The sequence below is a fragment of the Chrysochloris asiatica genome, unplaced genomic scaffold (genome assembly GCF_000296735.1).
Source record: "Chrysochloris asiatica unplaced genomic scaffold, ChrAsi1.0 scaffold00062, whole genome shotgun sequence".
NCBI lineage: Eukaryota > Metazoa > Chordata > Mammalia > Afrosoricida > Chrysochloridae > Chrysochloris > Chrysochloris asiatica.
In genome coordinates this window covers 12,797,279-12,818,978 of record NW_006408580.1, presented here as the reverse complement: position 1 = coordinate 12,818,978, position 21,700 = coordinate 12,797,279, and the positions used below count along the sequence as shown (strand labels likewise).

Genomic DNA, 21,700 nt, shown 5'->3' with positions numbered 1-21,700 from the left:
CACACACACACACACACACACACACACACACACCCCGGGTACAATAAAGCTTCCACACAGCTTTTTTGAGGGAAAACATTGACTTCATTAAATGAAAAAAGTGGCTGGTCACTTTTTCCAGCCACGGTAGCCATGCTCACCCCTGAGAGACAGATACTTGGATGTTGTAACATGGTAAGAGGGGGTTTTCTGAAAATTCAAATTCAAACACATCACTATAGGCATCGTCATCATCATCCAGGTCCTCTGGTCCTGGGGGATTGGCCAAAACATCGTAGCCACTTTCATCATCTGGTTCTAACACAAGGAAAGAAGAAACCATGAGCCAGAGGGTGACTTCTGCTGTAGAGTCCAAAAGAAAACAAGAGCCTTGCCACCCAAGCCCTGTTTCCAGTACCCACCATTCACATGCCCTCACCCACACCAAGGAGCCACATGTATTAACTCCTTTACTTCCCCCTGAGCTGAAAAAAACCAACGGTGCTCACCACACACAGAGCTGCCATAGAAGTCCCAGGAGCCACTGGAGTCATCATCACTGCGTCCTTGAAGGTCATTTAAATAATCTGGCAAGAGAGAGAAAAATAAGGTGAAATCCGATGAAGAAAACAAAACCCCAGCATAAGTTAGGGGCCATTTTCCCTATAAAGTCTAAATAGGATGGTATGCTTATTTCTGGTTGACCCCCACAACCCTCCCCTTTCTGCTCGCCAACCAGGACAATTCTTGCATACCCTCTTCTCAGCAGTATCTGCCCCCAAAACCTACCTAACACCCAGACTATCGATGCAACCATTATGAGCCATGTCTAAGGTGAAAAGGCATTCTTAGAAAATGTAAATCCTTTTAGGAAATGTTTAAAACATTAGGACTAATGGATCAAAGCAAATTCAGAACTGATGGCTAATCATCAAAGCAATTATGCACCCCACAAAAGACCAGACACACAGAAGCTATCCTAAAAACAGTACACCTCCAGCTTCTTAGAATTCCTACCCTAGTAAAGTCCACATAATTTTTGGAATAAAAATGGTTCATGAATTTTTGTGGAAAAGATTTGTTCCTCAAAGGGACTTACCTGTTAGAAACCTTTCCATCAGTTCGCTGTGAGTCATTTTCATTATGGTTCTGCCTGAGTATGTTGCCAGAGTGGGGTCAGCACCATAGGAAAGGAGCAGGCGGACAATTTCCAAGTGATCATTCTCGACGGCATCGTGAAGAGGTCTAAGGAAAGGTACACAGTCGGGACTGAATGCAAGCACGCAACACTTGCTCCCTCCTTCTAATCACAATAAGGCAAAAACGATGCACATGCGCCGCATAAGCTACAAAAGCCCTTAGCCCAGAGAGGCGAGCACTGTCACTGCCAGTCCAAACAGGGAAACTGAGGCATGGGGCCTGCAAAACGTCAGGCTACGGAATTATCTTCCTTTTTTGATACTACATCTTTTCTAGAACAAGTGAACAGGCTGATCCAAGATGAGTTCTCAAATGCAAATCTAGCCGAATCCAAGGCTGAAGGAGAAATTAAAGAAAAATTATTAAGACATTTTCTAGGAATTTAAAAAGGGATGGATGATACGAAGATAACTTCTGGGGGTGAGGGTGGGCAATAGGAAATCTCACCACTATAGAAGCCAATATAATATGTATTTTTTAAGCTGATTCTTTTTAAAAGAAAGTAGGTGCAAAGAAGACCCTCCTGAAAGCCTGACAGCCTTGGCCCTTTAGATCAAAGATCAACATTTTTGGCCCAGAAGCTGAAGGGAGAGAAGAAACGTGTGCAGCTGGCCAGACCAGTTCATTCTCAGGAAGAGCCCTCCCACCCACATCCTCAGTAGGGGGTTGGAATGCTGCCCACAGTCCCTCCCTAGGGAATGCTGCTATTTAGAAACTGTGAAAGAACAGAAAGATTTCAGTTCTGCTATTTTTATGACTGTCCAAAAAGTCCTAGTGAACTGACGGACAATAGTCAACCCAGTCATACAATTAGGAAGACGCTCAGGCTGACTCAGACCTGAGCCTCTGACCACCAAACCAAGGTCAAGGACAGAGTGAAGGGTACAGCAAATCCTCCCCAAGCCTTCTGTCTGTACTCCTGGTACTTTCAGTTCACCTAGCTTTTGAATATGTTGATTTAATAAAGGAGGATGAGCCCGAGGTCTCATCCTTAAACAATACCACTGGTTATTCATAATGCCCGTCGCCATTTTCAGGGCTTTCTGACCATGGAAGCACCAGAGTATGGACCATGCCCTTCCTTGATTCCCCAGCTGAGGAGAAGTGAGAAGATAAGACACAGACACAGACGGAAGTGGGAAGAAGGGCCTCGTATGCTCTCCCGCCAGGTCTCCGGCTGAGGAGCAGGGACCTCAGTGGGGAAGGTCAGAGTTGCTGAGGACAGGCTGTGGAAGACTGTGGAGACCAAAAGGCCTTGGGGAGCAGGAAGCCTCCCTCAGTGTCTTCCTTTGGGATGCAGGGCAAAGTTATGCCAATTCAGAGAAAAAACGGTTTTGAAGTGGCAAGAAAATGTCCCCATTTGTCTCCATCTCTGCTGCATGTTGTTTTTACTTGGCTTAGAGAACTAAGATAGCTTGGTCACCAAATTTTTAGAAAGAAAAAGACAAATTCAGAGATCAAAAAGTGAAGGTAAAAAGGCCAGGGATTTTGAAAAACAACAAGCAAAAGTTTGACAAAACCAACACCGCAACTTCAAGTGTAACACTGAAGCATGCTGTACCTGACCCAGGCAAAGACACACACACAGATCAATCAATGGAGAAGCCAGAAGCCAGAAGCCAGAATCAATCCTACTAGGGTAACTATGTGCTGCTCTTTCATTAGAGGAGTTAGAGGCCACAGTCAGAAAAGCCCACAAACACTTCCTAGGAGCAACTTGAGATGATAGAAAGAAAGAAAATGATGCTGAAAACCCCCAGGACATGTCATAAACACTTAAAAGTTATACCTAATTTGTCAGAAAGGGCTGTTGGAGTCAATTCCAGAGGTCCCTGCCATCTCTCCCACAGGGTTGCCCCCACACTGCAGCTCGTGTTCAGGCTGAGAGGCAGAATTGCTACTGACCTGGTTCCATCCTGGGCACTGCAGTTGACGTCAGCGCCGTATTCGAGAAGGTGCCGCACGATGTTGAGCCAGCCCCTCGCACAAGCCTCGTGCAGGGCACAGTAACCTGCGTTGTCGCGATGATTCACGTCACAAATCTTGTTCTCCAAGCAGTATAGGACGACTTCCTACAGAGAGGTGACGAGGAACTGCTGTCAGATCACAGGCAAATACACCCCACAAGGGTGACCTTGCCATAGCCTGCCTGGTAGCATCTGGGCAAGCGGAGGGTGTCTGGGCTGGGTGCGGGGAGAGGTTAACCTAGACTGTGTTTGGAACCTGGCTCTGCCACTGCCCAGCTGCCTGGCTCTGGGTCAGAAACAAACTTCTCCAAGCTTCCAGTTCCTCCTCTGAAAAACAGGAGAACCAGAGCCTGTGTGTAGGGGTGTTGAGAGGATGTGATTAGATAATCCTACAAAAGCCCTTAGCCCAGTGCCCGGCATCGTGTGTACAGAGGGATCCTGGCTGCTAATATCTTAAATGACACCGCATTAAGTCATACAAGGGCATTCTAAAGCAGTTAATTCACTGGGTGATGGGGATGACAACATCAGTTCAAAAACAAGTGAGGCCGACTGGCTCAGACTGAAGAGCTTCAATGGGCTCTAGAAACCTCAACTTAGCGAGGGGCACCCAGACAACAGTCCTTTTAGAAAGACAAGGAATTTGACCCTGCGCCAAGATGCTTCCATTTTATGCTAAGTAAAGTTAAAGAAGTCTTGATAAAGGTCTAAGTAGTTAACAAGTAGTCCCCATCCCGTTTTTGCCGCACTAGCCACTCCACTCCAGATTGAATCCATAGCATATTTTCATATTGACTGAAGTTAATGACTGGAATCTGACACGTCACATACTGCAACCTACACAATGCAAAACTTAAAGAAAACAAGTCTACCTTGCCCTCCCCTTTCAGAATGTGTTCTGTTTCAACAGTTTGCATTAGGATCACTGTTATTCATTTTACCTTCTTCGAGTGTTAAAATATTAACATGAGCCTTGTCTCCCAGTAAGCAGAGCTGAAACTTACTCAATGTTTTTCTTTTTTTTTTTTTTTCTCTCTCTTTTTTTTTATCTTGACTCAGAAAGTCTTCAAAAACAGTAGAGTACTTGCCGTCAGAAACCATGGTCTATAACGTTTTCCTACAAGTCAGGCCCAGCAGAGAGCAGGAGTGGGCCAACACTTGGTCTACTTGTTAAGGGGGAGGAGCTCAATGGGGTTAGAGTGGGCTGCCCTGTGTGACAGTTCATAACAACTCATGTGATACAACCTAAAACCATTCTAGCCCGCTCATCAACCTGAGGTGGCTTCTGAGAAGCCATATGCCTTTCTGGGACATGTCAATCAAAGTGCTCATTCACTTGAGTGCTAACTAGAATGTTCCATATGTGTATCCTGTGCACCTAATGCTCCATTCTGATAAGCCTCCTGTTGCTTCAGGCTATGGAAGCAGCTCCTTTCCAAAACAAGGGGTAAAAGAGAGAAAGCATGCCCACAAATGCATTTCTTCGTTGAGATCCTAACCTGCCACAAAGCCCACAATCCTCTGGGCTCCCAGGCCACCTGCCCTGAGAGCTGGTATCCAGGATACCGCATGAAGCTGCTGCTCTTATAGCAGGCCCTTGCTAGCCAGACTCGAGTGGACGGCTGCAAGCTAATGAGTTGTGTGCCCCAGCCAGGGAGAGGCCCTGTCATGTGACTCCAGAATCAGGTCTGAGTGCCACCGACTGCTGTGCACAGATCAATTTACCCAGATCCCAGAGGTCTGCCTGCTGTCCTGTCAACCCAGAGTTTATTTGTTCTGACAATCACGGCCTTCACCTGGAAACCTCATGTCTACTAGGGCTGGTTTGAGATTGAGTCAGTTCTCTTCCCAGCGGCCAGGCCAGACCTTGGTCATGGGCTATCCTAACTCAACAGTGTTGATACCATCATGTGCACAAGACTTCTCAGGTCCCCAAATGAGAATGCCTCTGGTATCCCACAGCAATCTAGGAGATACGAGGAAGGGAAGCTGGGACTGCTCTCATTCCACACTTAGGAAACTGAGGCCCAGAGAGGTAAAACCTCAACTTCAAACTCAGGAGAAGTACTAGACCACCAACTCATAGTTCTTGGCACCTGGTCCCTGGGGAAGATTTGAAAGGTCCAAATAAGGGCCCCAGCTTGAGGGCTGCAGTCCAGCATCCTTAAAACCTTCACTGTTGGGATCAAGTAGACTAAATCCACCCTCCTACCTGGGAGAGGGCAGCTTCTAGATAGCAGGCAAGTACTGTCAACAACAGTTAGAGGATGGCTAAGAGGCCAAGACAATTCTGTCGACCTAATCCACTTACTGGTTTAATTTTCTACACTAAAAATGGGAGTATTTGACAGGCAGCCCATCCATTCCCAAACAAAATCACACTTTTTTTTTTGAACATTTCTGTTAAGCGACTATTAACCGCAAAATGTAACCATAAAGGCCATAAACCCGACATTGTTAATTAATTAAACGCCTCATTAACTGTTTTAAAAACATGATTTATTCAATTCATAGAACATTTAACCATCACCACGAAACGCATAAGCATGTGGTTGCACATTCTCATTTTAAACCAAGAACCAGCAGCCTTTTCTCCAGGAAAGCTCTGGGCCTCTCTGGCCATGCCAGGGTTCCAGGAACCATATGAACAGACAGACACACAGCTAACTGCCCTTCACTGCACAAGGCCTTGGCTACCAAGCGGTAAGCGATAATGGTAAAGACCAGCTTCAGGAAAACCCAAATACTAACGTGCTGGGCTTGCCAACTGTGCCTCAACTCAACTAGGTGAAACCTTGTCCTTCCAATGTAGTAGGATTAACCCTCCACATCTGGCCTCGCCGTCATCCGAACCCTTTAGGTGTCCGGTTCCAAAGGGGACAACAGTGGTGGAAACAAGGGTGGATGACAACAAGGGCATACATGTGCTTACTTACTCACACATCTGTGTTGAAACCACATGAACGTGTTCACTACAGATGAGTAAGCACAAGGAAGCCTATGTTTACCTTGCTCACCAGATCCTTCATCCCTGTCAGGGAGGACACTTATAAAGATGTTCCGATTTCTTAGGATGATGTTGTGAGGTTGGCAGAGGAATCTCTGATGTGGTGAAGCCCGTGTGAAATTACCTACTACAGATTAGTACAATAAAGGAGTTCTGGTGGCACTGTAGGGTAAGCACTGGACTGCTAACTGCTAGGTTGGCAGTTCAAACCCACCAGTCTTTCTTCAGGAGAGAAATCAGGCTTTCTTCTCCCTTAAAGATTTACAACATTTGGAAACCCTATGCAGGGTCACTATGAGTCACCGTTCACTCGACAGCAGTGAGTTTGGCTCTTTTTGGTTTAGGAAGTAAGGCAAGCACAGGTTAAGTCTGTGCTTATCTTGCTTATTAGGCAATCTGGATGAAAATAAATGATGCCATGCATCAAGGCCCGGATTGGAGTTACCGGTCCTGTGAGCCCTGTGTTGTGGAAACCAGCAAGTCTGTGCTCCCTCCACACCCAGGCGTGCTAAACGGCCCAGCCTGAGCTCTGCATCCCATTTGCCTTCATGGGACGGGAACGCGTGTGCAGCATCTACCCATGCTCCGCAGTGCTGTGCTGTGTAGTGCTACTGCTGATCTCCGCTCACAGGGAACCACCGGCTGCCACTTGGATTTCATTTGCAAGTAACTGAGCTCGCTGTACCAAACTCATTCCAGAGAGCTCTCTCTAAGATAAGAGGCATGTTGATACAAACCACAACCAAAAATACCCTGAGCTAAGAAAATGCTGGGGCTTCAAAGGGTGTTAGCCTACTGCCAACTTCCCACCCACGCAATCATTCCTCAGGGACCAACTCTGGGCTGGGGGGTGGGCAAGCCACACCAGGAAGGGCTCAAGGCATAATGGACAGTAGGCAGAGCTGGTCAAGGTGCGAGGTGTAGAAGCGCAGGTTCCGGCCCAGCTAGGGCATCCCGCCACCTCTAGGTCTCCTCCTAACCAAGCTACAGTTTATTTCCACCATTCAACTCCCAAAGGGCTGATGCCAGCATTTAAAAAATCGTCTTTACCCTGTGGACTATTGCATCACAATTTCAAGTGACAAGTGTGTGGTTGGGGAGCTGGGCTGGGGCAGCAGAGGGTTTGAACTGCACTATAAAGGGGACAATTCCCACATGAGTCAGTCTTCCAGAGAAGCTGGGGCTTTGGGCTAAACTTTAGAGCCAGACCGCAGGGGCTGACTCTGGAAGCTCCCACTTACTCCCCATGCAGCAGAGTGGATGATGTCATTTAACCCCTCTGGGGCTGCTTCCTCCTCGGAACCTGGGGATATCACTAGTGTCTAACACAGAAGGTTCTTAAAAGGGTTAAATGAGTTACTGTGGCCCAAATACGAAGGGGCTTCAAAGTTCATTATCATTTCTTAGTTAATTCCATTTATTCACAAACTTTGGAAGGTCTAAGTCACACAGTGGGGTTCAGTGCTCGGCTGCTGACAGGCTGCTAACAGAAAGGTTGGAACCCTCCCAGCCACGAAGCAGAAGAAAGGTATGGCAGTCTGCTTCCATGAGTATTATAGCCTTGGAAACCCCTTAGGGCGGTTCTACTCTACCCTCTAGGGTCATTACAAGAGGATCGACTTGGTGGCAATAGAATGTCGTTTGCTTTTAGCTATCATTCTCATCAGCCATGTTGGGTGGGGGCCCAGCAAGGGAGGCAGAAGGACAGTGAATCCCTCCCTTTCCCTTCAAAACTCAGCTTTCCTCAGAGAGCGAATGTTCAGGTCTGGCCCTTCCCACAAGAGACCGCTCCACCCAAACCGCACAGGCAGTCCCAAATCCCAGCAAATCATCTCTCTGCCCCTCGCTAATCAGAATCCAAAAGGGCTCATTAAAATTCCCCCAGTCGCCAAGCCCTGGGTTATAGCAGATTCGGTATCTGAGATAAGCAAGCGAGACTGGAGGATGCCGAAGAAAGCTACCTGCCTGAACATGAACATCAGAGAGGCCTTTCTTTTCACACTACGATTGAATGTATCACCAAAGAGACAGCGGTGAGGTGGGCTGACACAAACATCTTGCTGGAAAGCCTGCGCTAGCTCCTCATGGGGGCAGGGGGACTCCACTCCAGTACCCAAGACCCCCACCCCCCACAGCTGGGGGCTTCTTACTCCACAGTAGCCACAAGGAGACTCACCTCATAACCAAGCCGGGCAGCACGTTGTAGAAGAGTCTCACCAGCGTTCTTATTGACGATCAGTCTCCGGGCTTCAGGTGGCATTGGGCGCGACTGGGTTGTCTCTTGAGGGGAAGTTACGTGTGACAGCTGCGATGACTGGGAAGCTGGGAGAAATTGCTGCAAGCGGTCGAACGGTTTCTGCTCCTGCTTGGCTGGTGACAGATCATATTCCGAAGCAGGCTCTGGTCGCTTTCGGAATCTACGGACGGTCACCTGTTAGAAAACCAGAAAGAACACATAGTTAAGGGTGTGTCTTCTCGCTCCCTCCTGGTCCCTACCTCCTTCCCAGGTTACAAACCCCAAGGGATGAAAGTTCCACACTCCCTTTTATTTTTTTTTTTGGGGGGGGGGAGTGTCAAAGAGGAGGGACTTCAACTCCTAGTTTTAAACTCCACCCCATTCCCACCCCTAAGAGACATGCACCTCTTGGGCAGGACAATGATGTTTTGGGGAGGAGCCTGGGGAAGATGCTTTTGAGCAGCAGGCAGGCAGGCAGGCAGGCAGGCAGGCAGGATGTGCTTGCACAGGCCCAGGAGAGGGGGTGGGCATCAAGAGGTACCTTGCCATCAGCATTCTCCACGTAGTAGTCTCCGGTCAAGGGCAACCCCCGCCTGGGTTCCTGAGGTATCAAGTGCTTGGTTTTGCACAGTCTCTTCCCGGATGGCTTCTCGCTGGTGTCGGTGTATTTCTGCAGCAGGGAGGCGGCCTGGCAGTCCTCGTCTTCGTCTGTGCACAGCACATCTGTCTTCTGGCTTTCTTTAATTTTCTGCTGTTTGGCAGGCGGCCTCGATGCTGGCATACAGCTTGGCTGGGTCTGCTTTTTGCCGTTTGCATTGGTGGCTGGAAGACTCTTCATGGGCGGAGAGCCGGAGAACCTAGGCAAGCCTAAATACGGAGGGGGGCAGGGGGGCAGGCGGGCAGCGGGAGGGAAGAAGAAGCAGGCGTTACACACAGTTGTAGTCCTTGCGGAAAGAAAAGCCCATTGTTAACACTGATCACTGAAACTGCTTTGGTTTTAATATACCAATTATGTTTTCAAAGCATTAATATTTTAATTATCCCATATTCAAATGGAAAATAGGTTAGCCCACAAAACACCAAGTGGCAAGTTTCTTCAGAGTGCCTGGGACAAGAGGACAAAAGTCAACTCTTCCTGTTCTCCCACCCTCATCCATTGGGCTGGGTGCAGAGCCTTCCCTGGCTGGGCCAGGCCAGGCGAGTTCTCAGGGCCCAGACAGGAGACAGCCTGAGGCTGCAATGAGTTAACTGGCAAACTCCACAGGCCACCCGCACCCAACTTCTAGCTCCCCCATTCAGTGTCCTCCTCTGTAGATTGAGACAGACAAGGGGATCTTATAAATGGACATCATGGAAGAACTTCCTTACCTGACCTGCAACATTCTATTGCCCTAACTAACTGCCCTCTATGGCCCTTTTCCCAGAATCACCCTCCAAGGAAGTGGGGCAGCCTTGCATACCTTGTTCATTGTCATTGGATTTGAGGGAGTCTTCTGACCAGCTTCTATTGCCTTTGGCCTCTGACCTTTTCCTGCCAGGTTTCTCTTCGGTGATGTTATTCCCCTGGGCAGTGACCTCAGTCTGAACTGCCTGGGTCACTTCCTTCCTGTTTTGTCGGCCAGGTTTGCTCTCTGCTGCTGACACTTGCTGCTCCCAGCGTTCTCTAAGGTGCAGCAAGTGGCGTTGCTTTTTAGGATGGAGCCCTGTTAATTCAATGCACACCTTCAGGTTGGTCAGCTCATTATAATGTGGGTCTTCTAAGTGGTTAGAGGAATTGTTTGTCATTTCCCTCTCAGGCCAGTCATCTAATGGAAAAATAACTAGAAATTAATCAAAAAGCCCCCTTGGGGAACAAACTGTCTTACCCATCACTAACAGGACAGGGGATGGGGAGGGGTATGGTCAACTGTCTCTGCTGAAGCATGTCACCAAGTCTTAGAGACCCTGAACAAGGTTTCCAAGGCTGTAAATCTTTATAGGAGCAGAAAGCCTCATCTTTCTCCCGTGGAGCGGCTGGTAGTTTCAAACTGCTGACCTTGTGGTTCGCAGCCTGATTCGTAACCACTATGCTCTTCAGGCTTACAGGTACCCAAATCCCTGGGGCTCCAGGGAGAGAATCCTAGGACCTGAGCTTACTTAGAAGGTTTGGGAGCAGCGCCCTGTGTCCAGGGTGGGCAGGATGCCTCACACCCACACCTACACGTCCGTCCACCTCTGGCCGCATGCACAGGCCCCGAGCAGACAGCCGAAGCGCACAAAACTCACCTTTTGAGACCCGTCTTCGCTTGGCTTTTAGCAGGGGGTCCTCTGGCACGTCTTCCATGGTGGTCTCAGTTTGGCTGCTGTCACCTGAGACTTTGCGTTTTCTTTCCAGTCGGAGGGTAGGACTGTGGGGCACGTCCACAGCCGCCGGGTCAGGGGGCGGCTCACTCAGAGGCTGCCTCTCCACAAAAAACTTCTCCACAGGAAGATCTTTGTCCTCCTGGGCTTCGAAGGGATCAAGTTTGTTCCCAGTACTATACTCGCCTAGGGGAGGGAAGACAATACATAAATGAAGAGCCAAAAGGTCATCATGAAAAACAAGGATTTGGGGAAGCAGGTGAGCCTCCCACCCCAATAAGGATTGTGAAACTCTTATGCCCAAGGTAATCTGGTATTAGTATTACGTTTTGTGGAGACAAGTGTCCTTATGTATTTGATTTATGAAACCCTCAGAAACACAACTCTCCAAAGAAAGAAGAAATGTGGGTGCTACATCAGACTCACAGTTTTTCTTTTTTTTCTGCCTTCACATAGTTGGGGTCATGAGGGAATCAAGAAAGCAGATGGGGCATCAATCATGTCTTTTAAAAGAAAGTGAGGCTCTTTTCTTACAGCAACTAGTCCAACTAAGCCAAGGCTGAGCTAAAAATCTCTATAGAAACATCTGTTGAAGTCATTACACCTTGAAGCAACTGATGTCATAATGAGACCAAAGATCCTCAAAATGGCAAGTGAAGTAGGGATAACACCAAAATATACTAGGAGAGATGATGAAGTAAGAAAGATGAGTCCTTAAACGGACAGTGAAGGTTTTCCTGAAGGGCTTCAGGCTCAGAGAGGCAGGGGAAGGGGCAAGAAGCTGGGAGGTACAGCCTGAAAAGGCCAAAGGTACAAACAAGTTCAGAGGCAATGTAATCTGTTCCCTGCACCTTCACTCTGTCCTCTTTCTTACACATGTGGAGGGAAAAGCTAAATCAAGGGGTCAACCCCCACTTTCTGTCCAAGGATGCCCCTTCCTCTTCAGAGGACGGCTCTCTAGACCCCCACGCCTCGGGGACATCGTGCCACCCCCAAGGGACATGAGTCAGCTCAGCAGACACGCTACTTCATTCCTTATTTCACACTTCTACAACCAAGAGAAATCCACAAACAAGCTGTTATCCCTTCCCTGCCAGGTGCTACTTTTCACCACTTCCTATGTCTGCTCACTCTTGTACCCTCCACTCAATACTCTCTGCTCATCCTGCTTCCGCTTTTGCTCCAGCCTAAGAGTGAAATCATCAATGGCCTTGATGGTTACATCTCTTTCTAAAGTGCAAGAAGACAATGATGACGATTACATAGTTCATAATCACTGCATCCTACCTAAAATGAACTTGCACATAATGTCACCAGGTGGATGAGCTTGGTATTTTGGTAACGTCGATCTTAGCCCATTTGCAGCTCATGGCACTCCCCCATTGCTGACCCAGGCTCTCCCCTTGGTGGTACACCCACTATTCTGTGCCAGTTATTTCCGGTGATGAGCTTCACCTCAGCCGTGGCTAGCCTGTCCTCTCATCCATGGATGGAGTTCATTCACTTCCTCTTCAAGGGGTTTCTAAGGCAGGCTGGGACCACTGGAGCTGAATCTAATTGGAAGGGAATGGGTTGAGCCTCCCACCCCACAAGACTCTACTGTATGGACAGTGTTCATCTGGGACTCAGCAGGCCAGGCCACCCAGCCCTTGACTCCAGGTCTCAGATAGACACACCTGGCATTAGCAGACCTTTCACCATGACAGAGCTCTCAAAGGCTCAGCAACAGTAGTAGAAAACACACAGAATCCCCCAAACCCTTCAGCCCTGCATAGGAGACTCTACAAACCAAACGAGGGCTGCAGGACTAAGTGGTGGCCAGGGACATGCACAGGCAGGCTTGTGGGTTCTCATCTGGTCTGCTCTGTGACCCTCTTAGCTGCTCTAGTGGTAACAGCGCCACTTTACAAGTCAGCCCCCTTCAGCTGTAAAGTGGGAATATTACTGCAGACCTCCGGGGGGGCGGGGGGCTTTCATAAACACATGGGCTAAGCAGCACCAATAGAAAGACTGGAGGAGCCACCGTAACAGAAGGATACTCCAACTCTCAGATCAGCTGGTACTTACTTGAGCCCCTATATTTGTTTGTAAGATTGCAAAATGTGAGAGTCCTCCTAATTATGTCGCTTGCCTTCCCTGACAGTTCCATGGGAGGGGGAGGGAAAGGGGAAGGAGACACAATGGGAAAATGTCAGGACTATCTGAAGAGTCCGTAAAGATTTACAGCCTCGGAAACCCTGCACAGGGTCGCTATGAGTCGGAACCGACTCCAAGGCACATAATAACAACAACAACAATCTGAAGAGCCACCATGTAGTGCACAACTTTCACCTGAGCTTTAAAAGGCACCCACTCTTTCCCCACTTTGGGTAAACCAGGGTGGGGTTCAGAAGTCACGTTAGCTGGTGATGTTAAAATGGCCTTCCAGAGGTACAATCACAACAGTTGAACCAGTGTGGAGCCCACCCAAAATGAGCTCCCTCCCCTCCCTAATCAGATTGAGACTCTGTTCTCAGATTCAATTTTGCTGTTTTCTCTTTGGACTCCATATCCTATCAACCCGCTGCTTTCCCGCTGATGCCCACTCACAGAAATCCTGTCAAGGCACAGGAGAGCTACCCGAAGGTTGCTGTTGCTATAAATCTTCATGGAAGCAGACTGGCTCATCTTTCTCCCAAGGAGTGGCTGCTGTATTTGAACTGTGGATTTTTTAGTTGGCAGTCAAGTGCTTAATTATTGTGCCACCAGAGTTCCTTAGGTTCCATGTTGTTGCTGTTGTTAAGTGCTGCCAAGTTGCTTCTGACTTATAGCAACCCTGTATAGGGTTTCCAAGAAGCAGCTGGTAGGTTTGAACCACCAACCTTGCAATTAGCAGTCAAGTGCTTATGATACAGCGCCACACCAGGACTGTCTATGTGGAATTGTCTACAGTGCCATCTTTCTCAGGGAGAAGGTTTTCTACTTCACTTTCCCCTTCATTGCGGAGCCCACATTCACCGCCAATCTCCTTCCTAACAGTGAAATTGGTTCATATCTCACCCACCCGATCTTCTGCCCAAAACGCCAGCATCTTTTGCCCACAGAAAACTGCCTGGAGAACTTGAGGTCATTTGTCTCATAGACCCAAGTGAGTAGTGACCACTGGCACCTCCTCTCTCTGCTTCACAGGCCACTGCTCTTTGCTCAACAGGAGCACACCGCCCCCTCCCCCATAAGACGAGTGCTTCCTATCTGTCAGTCTCATGTAGTCTTACAGCTCTTCAGGGTTCCCCTAGCTGGCATCTCCCCCACACCTGCCATGGAGAAGGCACCCCCTCCCTTTCCGCATCACTTCCTGTGCCCCATAAGCCTGCTCTGACTGGAATTGTGCTCCTAGGCTCATGGCCTGGGAGGCTATACCTGCCCTGCAGGGCCTTCCTCTCCTGCCTGGTCATGAAGGACCCCTTCGTTCAGTGGCTGTGGTGCCTCATCCAAGACTATTATCAGGAACCCTCGACTGCTAAATTTGGTGTTCATTGAAATCACACCCGCCCACACACATAGTTTAGCTGCTTTCTTTTCCATGTCTCTGAGAGGATCTTTTCCCAAGCTAGTCCCAGCTCCATCCCCCACACCCCAAGCCATTATGAGAAAAAAACTAAAAAGCAGTGAGTTGTTTCCACTACAGCCTCTCAGGGCAAAGACTGATTCCCTTATGGGAAGCCAAGACAAGACCACTTGCTGGCATGACTTAAGCAGGTCAGTAGTAAAAGTGAAGACCACCCACCCTGCCTGCCTGCCCGCCCGCCCGCACAAGATCCACAGGGCCACCAAGTACAAGGGAAGACTCCGTGTTTATCTACATCTCAACTTGGGCTTCCACACATGAGGCCATTTCAACCACTAAGCAACCACAGGATTATTGGTGAGGGCATACGTCAAAGGGGACACACACGCCTCCTTAACCATCCATCAGGTTCCACTATTGTTGCTCACAACCTAGGCAGATGTGAACGTGGCTGTGTTGGGTCGTGGTTGAACACGTGTTCCCTGCAGCGAAAGTCATGTGACTTGCGGCACATGCATCCCATAATTGATCATGGTTGTGCCATAGCAGTACCTCACAGAAACATCACCATGGCAACATTTATAAGTCGCCATGGCAACAAAGCAATTTCACCACTGGGTAACCATGCCCAGTGAGTCCCAAACAAGATGGAAGACGATTAAGGTGTTTGAGGGCTGCCCATGATTTAAACTCTCAACTCTGCAGGTAACTATCACCTCCAGCAGAGGCTGACCTTGTTAAAACTTATACTCTTCTCTGGGTGAGACATCAGGAACCTCTCCACTCTAATTTACAAAACATGCAGGTGGCTCTACCAGAAGTTTCCTGAACTAAGTCATAAGAAGCCCTTGCACGGTTCCTCACTAAACAAAAAGTCCCATCTGCACTCCCCATACAAGATGAGGCCTGCCTGTGGGTCTCATCCACTTCCCTCCACTTTTTGACACTGAGTAGGGACTATCCCGCCCCTGCCCCAAGTCAAGTGGCTGGCAAAGGAAAATGGTCACTTCACTCTTGAACAGAAAGGGGCCCAGTACTGCCTTGGTCCAGCTCCACCTTCAGAATGCTACTGATGGGTCTTCCTTTCCTAAATCATTTATTGAGCTTCTAAGATAAAATTTTAATTCGAATGCCCATACTATAATAAAGAGAAAATGAACAATCTGACCACTGAAGTGAACTCCTTTTTCTTAAACAAACCCTTCCCAACAAGACACACTGACTGCCAGGGGATAGCAGCATCCATCCATCTCAGCAGGAGAGAAAGACTTCTGGAAAGTGTCCCTGGTACCCTTTTTGTGACCCCTGCCCTCCTCGAATCTCCATCCCAGCTAACATCTGCTCACAACTGAGTTCTCTAATCACGCAGACATCCGAGAGGCATTGGTGGCCAAAAGGACAAGAAGGTCCAGTTAAATTTGCAGCTGAATGGACCCAGCACCAGGTAGTGGTAATGTTGCTGGGCCAGTTCTGGGGGCTCTGGGGGCTAAAGCTTGGACGGGTTTGGACAGGTAGGGAGGAGAGACACTGGCCACACTGAGTTCTCCACTCTCTAGGTTCAACAAGGAAGACACATACTTCTCAGAGAAGGAGACAGGGGTGATGTGGAACTGCGACCACCACTCAGGTTTGAAGGTAGGTAGCCAACCTGACTCTGGCCATCTTGAAATTCAAAGGCAAAGAAAATTTGAAGCTGACCTTTCACCTGTTCCCCTTCTTCTAGTCTCTCTCATCATCCACGCAAAACCTGTTTTCCCTCCTCTTAGAAGCACCCGTGCCTGTCAACTCAGCCTTGCCCCACTTCTGCCAAGTCTCTGAGAAACCTTTCAAAAGGATGATGTTGGGAAGCAACTCTGATGGGAAAGGCATCAAGAAGGCTGGTTCTTTCTGCTTTAAGGACCCTCTCCTCTCCCCCATACCCAGTTGTCTGCCCTCAATCCTCTACACCAAGAGTCCCTCACACTTGGGTAAGGCTCTCATGGATTAACCATAATACTATCTTTTTAGGGACTAACTTGGAACAAACTTGCCCTGGTGTAACTTGGGGAGAAAGAACCGTGGCTATTTGTTTGTCTGACACCAAAGGAAGAGCTGGAATTGAGGGAGTGTGGGGGTGGGCTGGGGGTGGGGGGCGTGAAGAGCATGATCTCCCAAATCACAGATGCTCTCAAACTCCATCAGGCACTGGGACATAAATAGGCATCAGCAATGGCACTGAGCTCTCCAAAGTACGGCCCTGCACGGCCTGTCTCAGGAAAGTTTTATACACTCTCTCTCCTCAATGTTCACCCAGACACCTTTGCTAATGAAGTTCCAAAGGTCCAGAGCAGGCCTCAGGTCTAAACTGTACACATGTAAGAAATGAGGAGCAAGGGTCTCGCCACTTGCTGTCAACACATTTTAGCAATCTGGTAATTCTCGAAAGCAAACCTGAAGTCGACCGCAGTGGGTGGGTGGCCAGCTGTTGGAAGCGAATGAGGAGTGACTAGAGGAAGAGCTAGGCAGCTTTCTCTCCACATTTCACCTCCCAAAACATAATCTGTCCTCTGTCTGGTGGACACAACACCCTCGTGGAGGCCACGCTCTCTTGGATTCTGTTGCCAACTCAAAATGGCAGCAAACAACAAACCTAACACCGCACAATGGTTATACACTTCCTCAAGCGCCTTCACCACGCTTGACATTTCAGTGAAACCTGTCTTTTCCATATCTGAGAGCTATTACTTGAGGGGGAGATGGGGAAAGGAACTTGAGGTGCCTCTGGCTGGGAAGCATCATTCCCCAGCTACAAAACCAAACCTGTCTGAATGACACTTGACCTCTATCACTGCCAGGTGTCTGCTACATTGTGTACCCTCCTCCAGACAGAGACCATCATTCTTGGAGAACATGACATTCAAAAGGACACCAGGAGCAAAGCAGCCCTCTTCTACCAGCAGACACCAACTGGACACTGGGCCACGGGAAGTGAATCGGGAACACTCAGGCTAACAGCTGGACTGCCCCATTCTCACACCCACGTGGCAACACACACACACACACACACACACACACACACACACACACACACACACACACGGCGGGATGGGTTTTGACTTACATCGTTCACTGTCATTCTGATCAGCTACGGCCTCCTCCAGGGCAACCGACTTTGGCTTTTTGTCCTGATTTCCTTTCATCCTCTCCCAATCAGCGGGGTTGAATTTGCACACCTCGGAGTCTTTGGTTGCTGGGTGGCCACCTTCTCGCTCTTTCATCTCTAACTCGGAGAAGCGCATCATTGCACGCTAGAAAGAGAACGGAGATGAAAAAAAAAAAAAAACAAAACAAAAAACAACACCGTCTTATCATAAAAGCTACTTCATTGGCCTTACCTTAATGGAAATTATTTTCAAAGAAAAGTTTGCCCAAAACCAACCACAATTTATGAGATACAACTCAGAGAACTTTACAATTTAACAGAGAAAATGTTAAGAGGAGCTATATGTAAGGAGCACACACATTCTTGTCATAAAGTCGTATGTGTAGAGGTAAGTGTGTGGTGTGTATGTATATCCATACATACACCATTGCAAAGAGACAGACATCCTCTTTGGAAAGTAAGTAAAAACAGAAACACAACGCAAAGAAAACAGAACAAAACAAAAACAACAGAAAAGAAACAAAATGCACAATGAATCAAGACGACCATGGCCCACAAACTTCCCTTGGCATATTTGGAAATGAAATTTTAACTCAAAAGGTTTATGTAAGATTCTAGTAATAAAAATTTGAAGAACTGACCTCACAGTAAGCAGCGGGTAGACATAAAATACTGTCCTCTTGTAATCCTTCCATCTATGTAATTAAAATGGGCACTCAATGGATCATTTAGATAATTTCATCCATTTTTATAAGCATAAACCAATTTTTTTTTCTTAACATTTCAAAACAATTTGGCTTTATTCATCTTTTAATTAAAGTAAAATATCTTAGGAAATTCCTATACAACATCTATCATAACTCACTAGCAACTTAAATACAGACTACCCCTTTAAGCGAGCTTTTCATTCCTTTCCTTGTTTTTCTCTCTCTTTTTTGGTGAAAAATTTGCACGAATCCCACAGACATGCGTCTGCTACACATCTCCACCAAGTAAGTTATCACGTAAGGCATTCTAAGCATATTTGCTATCTTACAGCAAAGGCAGAGAAATCAAAGCAATTGGTAGGTAATCGTCATGCAGTTTTTAAGATATCCTTCATAATCATTAACAATACAGCTTTCGAGTGGAGTTCTTTTAAAAGCTACAGAATAACTTAACGTATCCACAGACACACTCACATCCCTTTTACTGGATACATTTCATACATTCACAAATTACCATAGGCTGAACTACCCACATCTGACTGGGGCCCTGCCCTACCACACTCCCCCAATCCTCTTTACACATTAAAAAAAAAACTGACAGTTGGTGAAGGGTCTGCGGTTGGGGTTGTGGGGGAGCTCACCTGCAACGCCCGCTGTTCTCGACTGAGCTGACTGGAATCCGCATACAGTTCAGTAGTGACACACTTGAATCGGTCACCAACATAACCAGCGGAGTTTGCGATTCTTTTCGCCAGTTTGGATGGCTTTGGTTTCAGAACTTTGCCATCATTAGATTCAGCATCATCAGATCCATCTTTGGTATAGGTGGGGGTGCCATCCACACTCGATGGGGGGCCACTGCCTACACAAAATGGTTTGGGCTCCTCCTGGGTTTTACCGAACGTGATGACTGGGCCCTCGCCCCCCAGAGGAGGCTCAAGGAATGAAGTTGAGACAGACATGCCCACGTTCTCTTTGTTGGTACCCGCTGGAACATTCTCCTTGCTTAAACTGAAGATCGACTGGCTTGGGGCCTGTTTGAAAGCATATGCTTCGTGGAAGTCACTGATGTGGCCCAGCTCCTCTCGCAGGGCGATGAACTCCCGGTGCTGCTGCAGGCCCGGGTCAGCTGGAGGCTTAGTGGGCTCCGCGCTCTGGCCAACGCTCTCTGCTGCAAAGCCAGGTTTGGACACATTTGTATCGGTTTTCACATCTTGTTCTTCTCGGAGAAGGTCTACATAGACAAGCTTGTCGCTCTTGACAATGGTTTTCCCTTGATTCCAGCTAGGGTTCGGCTTCAGGTTCTTGTCAGTGGGGACTTCTGGGTGTAACTTGGCATTGTTGGCTTCCATCATCTCAGAAAACCGGGTCCGGAGAGTTGTGTCCTCGTAGCGGGCTCTCTCATGAGACCGCGACCTCCTCTCTGGTTTCTCCTCTTTAGCTATATCTATGGGTGTGTGTGGTATCAGCATGGGATGCACCATACCCAGCCCCAGTGCATCTTGGTAGGTCATGAACTCTGGCCGGCCTGTGGGCAGTCCATAGGGCAGTCCAGGCTTTGGGGCAAGGTGCCCAGGAAAGAGACTGCCATTCGGTAGCAAAACTGGGTGAGGGTAGACAGGTCCTTTGCCATGTAAGGAGAGGGGACTGATAGCAATGCCCTCAGGTGCTGGGTAAGGGAGGTAACTCCTGGGGTAGGGGATTGGTGGGGACCTGAATGCCTCATTTGGAGATAAAAATATTGAGCTTGGCGGGACGCCATTCTCATTTGCTTTGAAACTTGGTTCCGGGTTGCTAGCTTTGGCACCCTTGCTGCTCGTGCTGCTGTGCTTGGCAGGTGTGGTCGGGGGCTGACCCACATGCTGAATGACGGAGGGTGTGCTGTCCACCGAGTTCCGGCTGGTCTTGGTGCCATCTGCATTGGCATTTGGGGCTGGTGATGCAGAGGCTGGACGGCCTGCGCTGGACACCGACCCTGAAACGTTACTGACCACGGCGTCTGTGCCGCCCATGCGGGGGCAGGAAGAGCTCCTCTGCTGTGGTATTGCCCAGTCCAGCGCTTTGTTTTTCAGCGGCATGCTTTTGCTATTGTTCTCTTCATTCGGACTTGGCCCGGGCACCACCCAGGATGAGGGAGCTGTGCTAATGATTTCAGATCTATAGATAGCACAGCCATTTCCTGGCGGAGATAATGTTTCTTTCGGAAGCTCACTTCCAGAGAGCACTAAGCCACTTCCAGCTCTGCTGTGAACGAGGACCGTGGGAGCCATCTTTTTCATGTGGTCAGCTTTGGGAGCATCTACGTCCACCACTTTAGAAGACAAGTCTAGTGGCTTGTCGGTGACGTCTTTGGTAACCGTCTGCTTCTCCAAGAGGGGAGGGGAGCCACCATCTTTTCTGTCTTGAACCGCTGTTTTCCGGCCATGCCCAGGAACTGGCTGGGCACCTTCACCCCCTTCCGGAGCCTTGGGATACTTGCCATTGGATAGCCTGGCCGAGGGGAACTCACTGCTGACCGTCATATATGGCTTGGACAGGGTAACTGAAGGAGAGGTGGAGATCCTGGCATAGTGCTTATGGAACTCCGAGTAGGTGTCGGTAGCAGGCTGTGTGGGCAGGTGGACACGGGGCGAGGGCCGAGGCGAAGGGGGCAGCAGGAGAGCTGTGTCCCCTGGCAAGCCACTAGCGACCGCCTTGGCAGAGGGCACCCGGGGCTGTTTACTGTTCTGGATGTGGGGGTAAGCATGTGACTCCACAGGGTTCCCAGGGCTGACCCCCATCTTCCATGGTAGGCTTTTGTCTGCACAGTGGACAAGAGGGGGGATGGCGGGAGAGGCCGATGGCGTGGAGAGCCTCATGGGTGATGCCAAGGAGGATGGGATATGGGGGCTGACGTAGTGAGGCGGCGGCAGGTAGAGAAAGCGCTCCCCGTTGGTACAGACCGGAGAGTAGAGCGGCTGGGCTAAGCTGTAGGACTGTTGAGGTAGGAATGCCTTGTACATGTTCAGGGAATACTTATTTGGCGAGTCCAGGAAAGGGTAAATGGCTGGTGTGGCCCCCTCCATGTAAGGATTGACCCAGGGCAGCCGCAGGTAACTAGCACCATTGATGTTGAGTGGGCTTTGTTTGTCGCTTGCGGGCCTGTCCAAGCCCAGCGTTTCTGCCGTGGGCACAGCACTTTTTTGTATTCCGGGTGGCGTTTTGTATATCGCACTGAAGCCGTTCGGGGCTTTTCCAGACACAGTGGACGCCTCCACTGTCTCAGGGGTATTCGGTTTGAACTGCATCTCTGGATTTCTTTCAGAAGAAAACCCCAGACCGCCTAGAGTGCTGGTAGCGGTCTCCCGACCTTTCTCTGAGCCCAGTCCACACAAGCTAGAGTAGACGATGTTTCCTGGGACACGGAGCCCTTCTCGGATCAGGCCAGTGCGGTCCATGCTCAGCGCTGCCAAGCCATCGATCCGATGGGCTGTAGTGGCATCCACCTTTATAAAGAAGAACAGCAGGAGGGTTACTTAGGACACTCTTTCAAAGTAGCAGTGTCCACCCGTAGACAGACATCCCTAAGAGAAGCC

At 48.9% G+C, this 21,700-nt stretch overlaps 1 protein-coding gene across 4 annotated transcripts in view; it reads right to left on the bottom strand.

Annotated features, from left to right (window-relative positions):
* The window catches only part of BCOR (BCL6 corepressor), a 126,945-nt gene that overhangs the window by 1,862 nt on the left and 103,383 nt on the right, over positions 1-21,700 (bottom strand). For 2 of the 4 annotated variants that reach the window (XM_006864274.1, XM_006864273.1), the window contains exons 4-14: positions 18,767-21,610; positions 18,060-18,113; positions 17,377-17,563; positions 10,655-10,915; positions 9,850-10,092; positions 8,931-9,256; positions 8,330-8,584; positions 3,085-3,251; positions 1,079-1,224; positions 489-566; positions 141-297 (exon numbers count right to left, since the gene is read on the bottom strand). In XM_006864274.1, the coding sequence (XP_006864336.1) occupies positions 141-297; positions 489-566; positions 1,079-1,224; positions 3,085-3,251; positions 8,330-8,584; positions 8,931-9,256; positions 9,850-10,092; positions 10,655-10,915; positions 17,377-17,563; positions 18,060-18,113; positions 18,767-21,610 (4,718 nt within the window). Of the gene's footprint in view, positions 1-140; positions 298-488; positions 567-1,078; positions 1,225-3,084; positions 3,252-8,329; positions 8,585-8,930; positions 9,257-9,849; positions 10,195-10,654; positions 10,916-17,376; positions 17,564-18,059; positions 18,114-18,766; positions 21,611-21,700 lie in introns of all 4 variants that reach the window. The other 2 variants (XM_006864272.1, XM_006864275.1) reach the window with 2 other exon arrangements.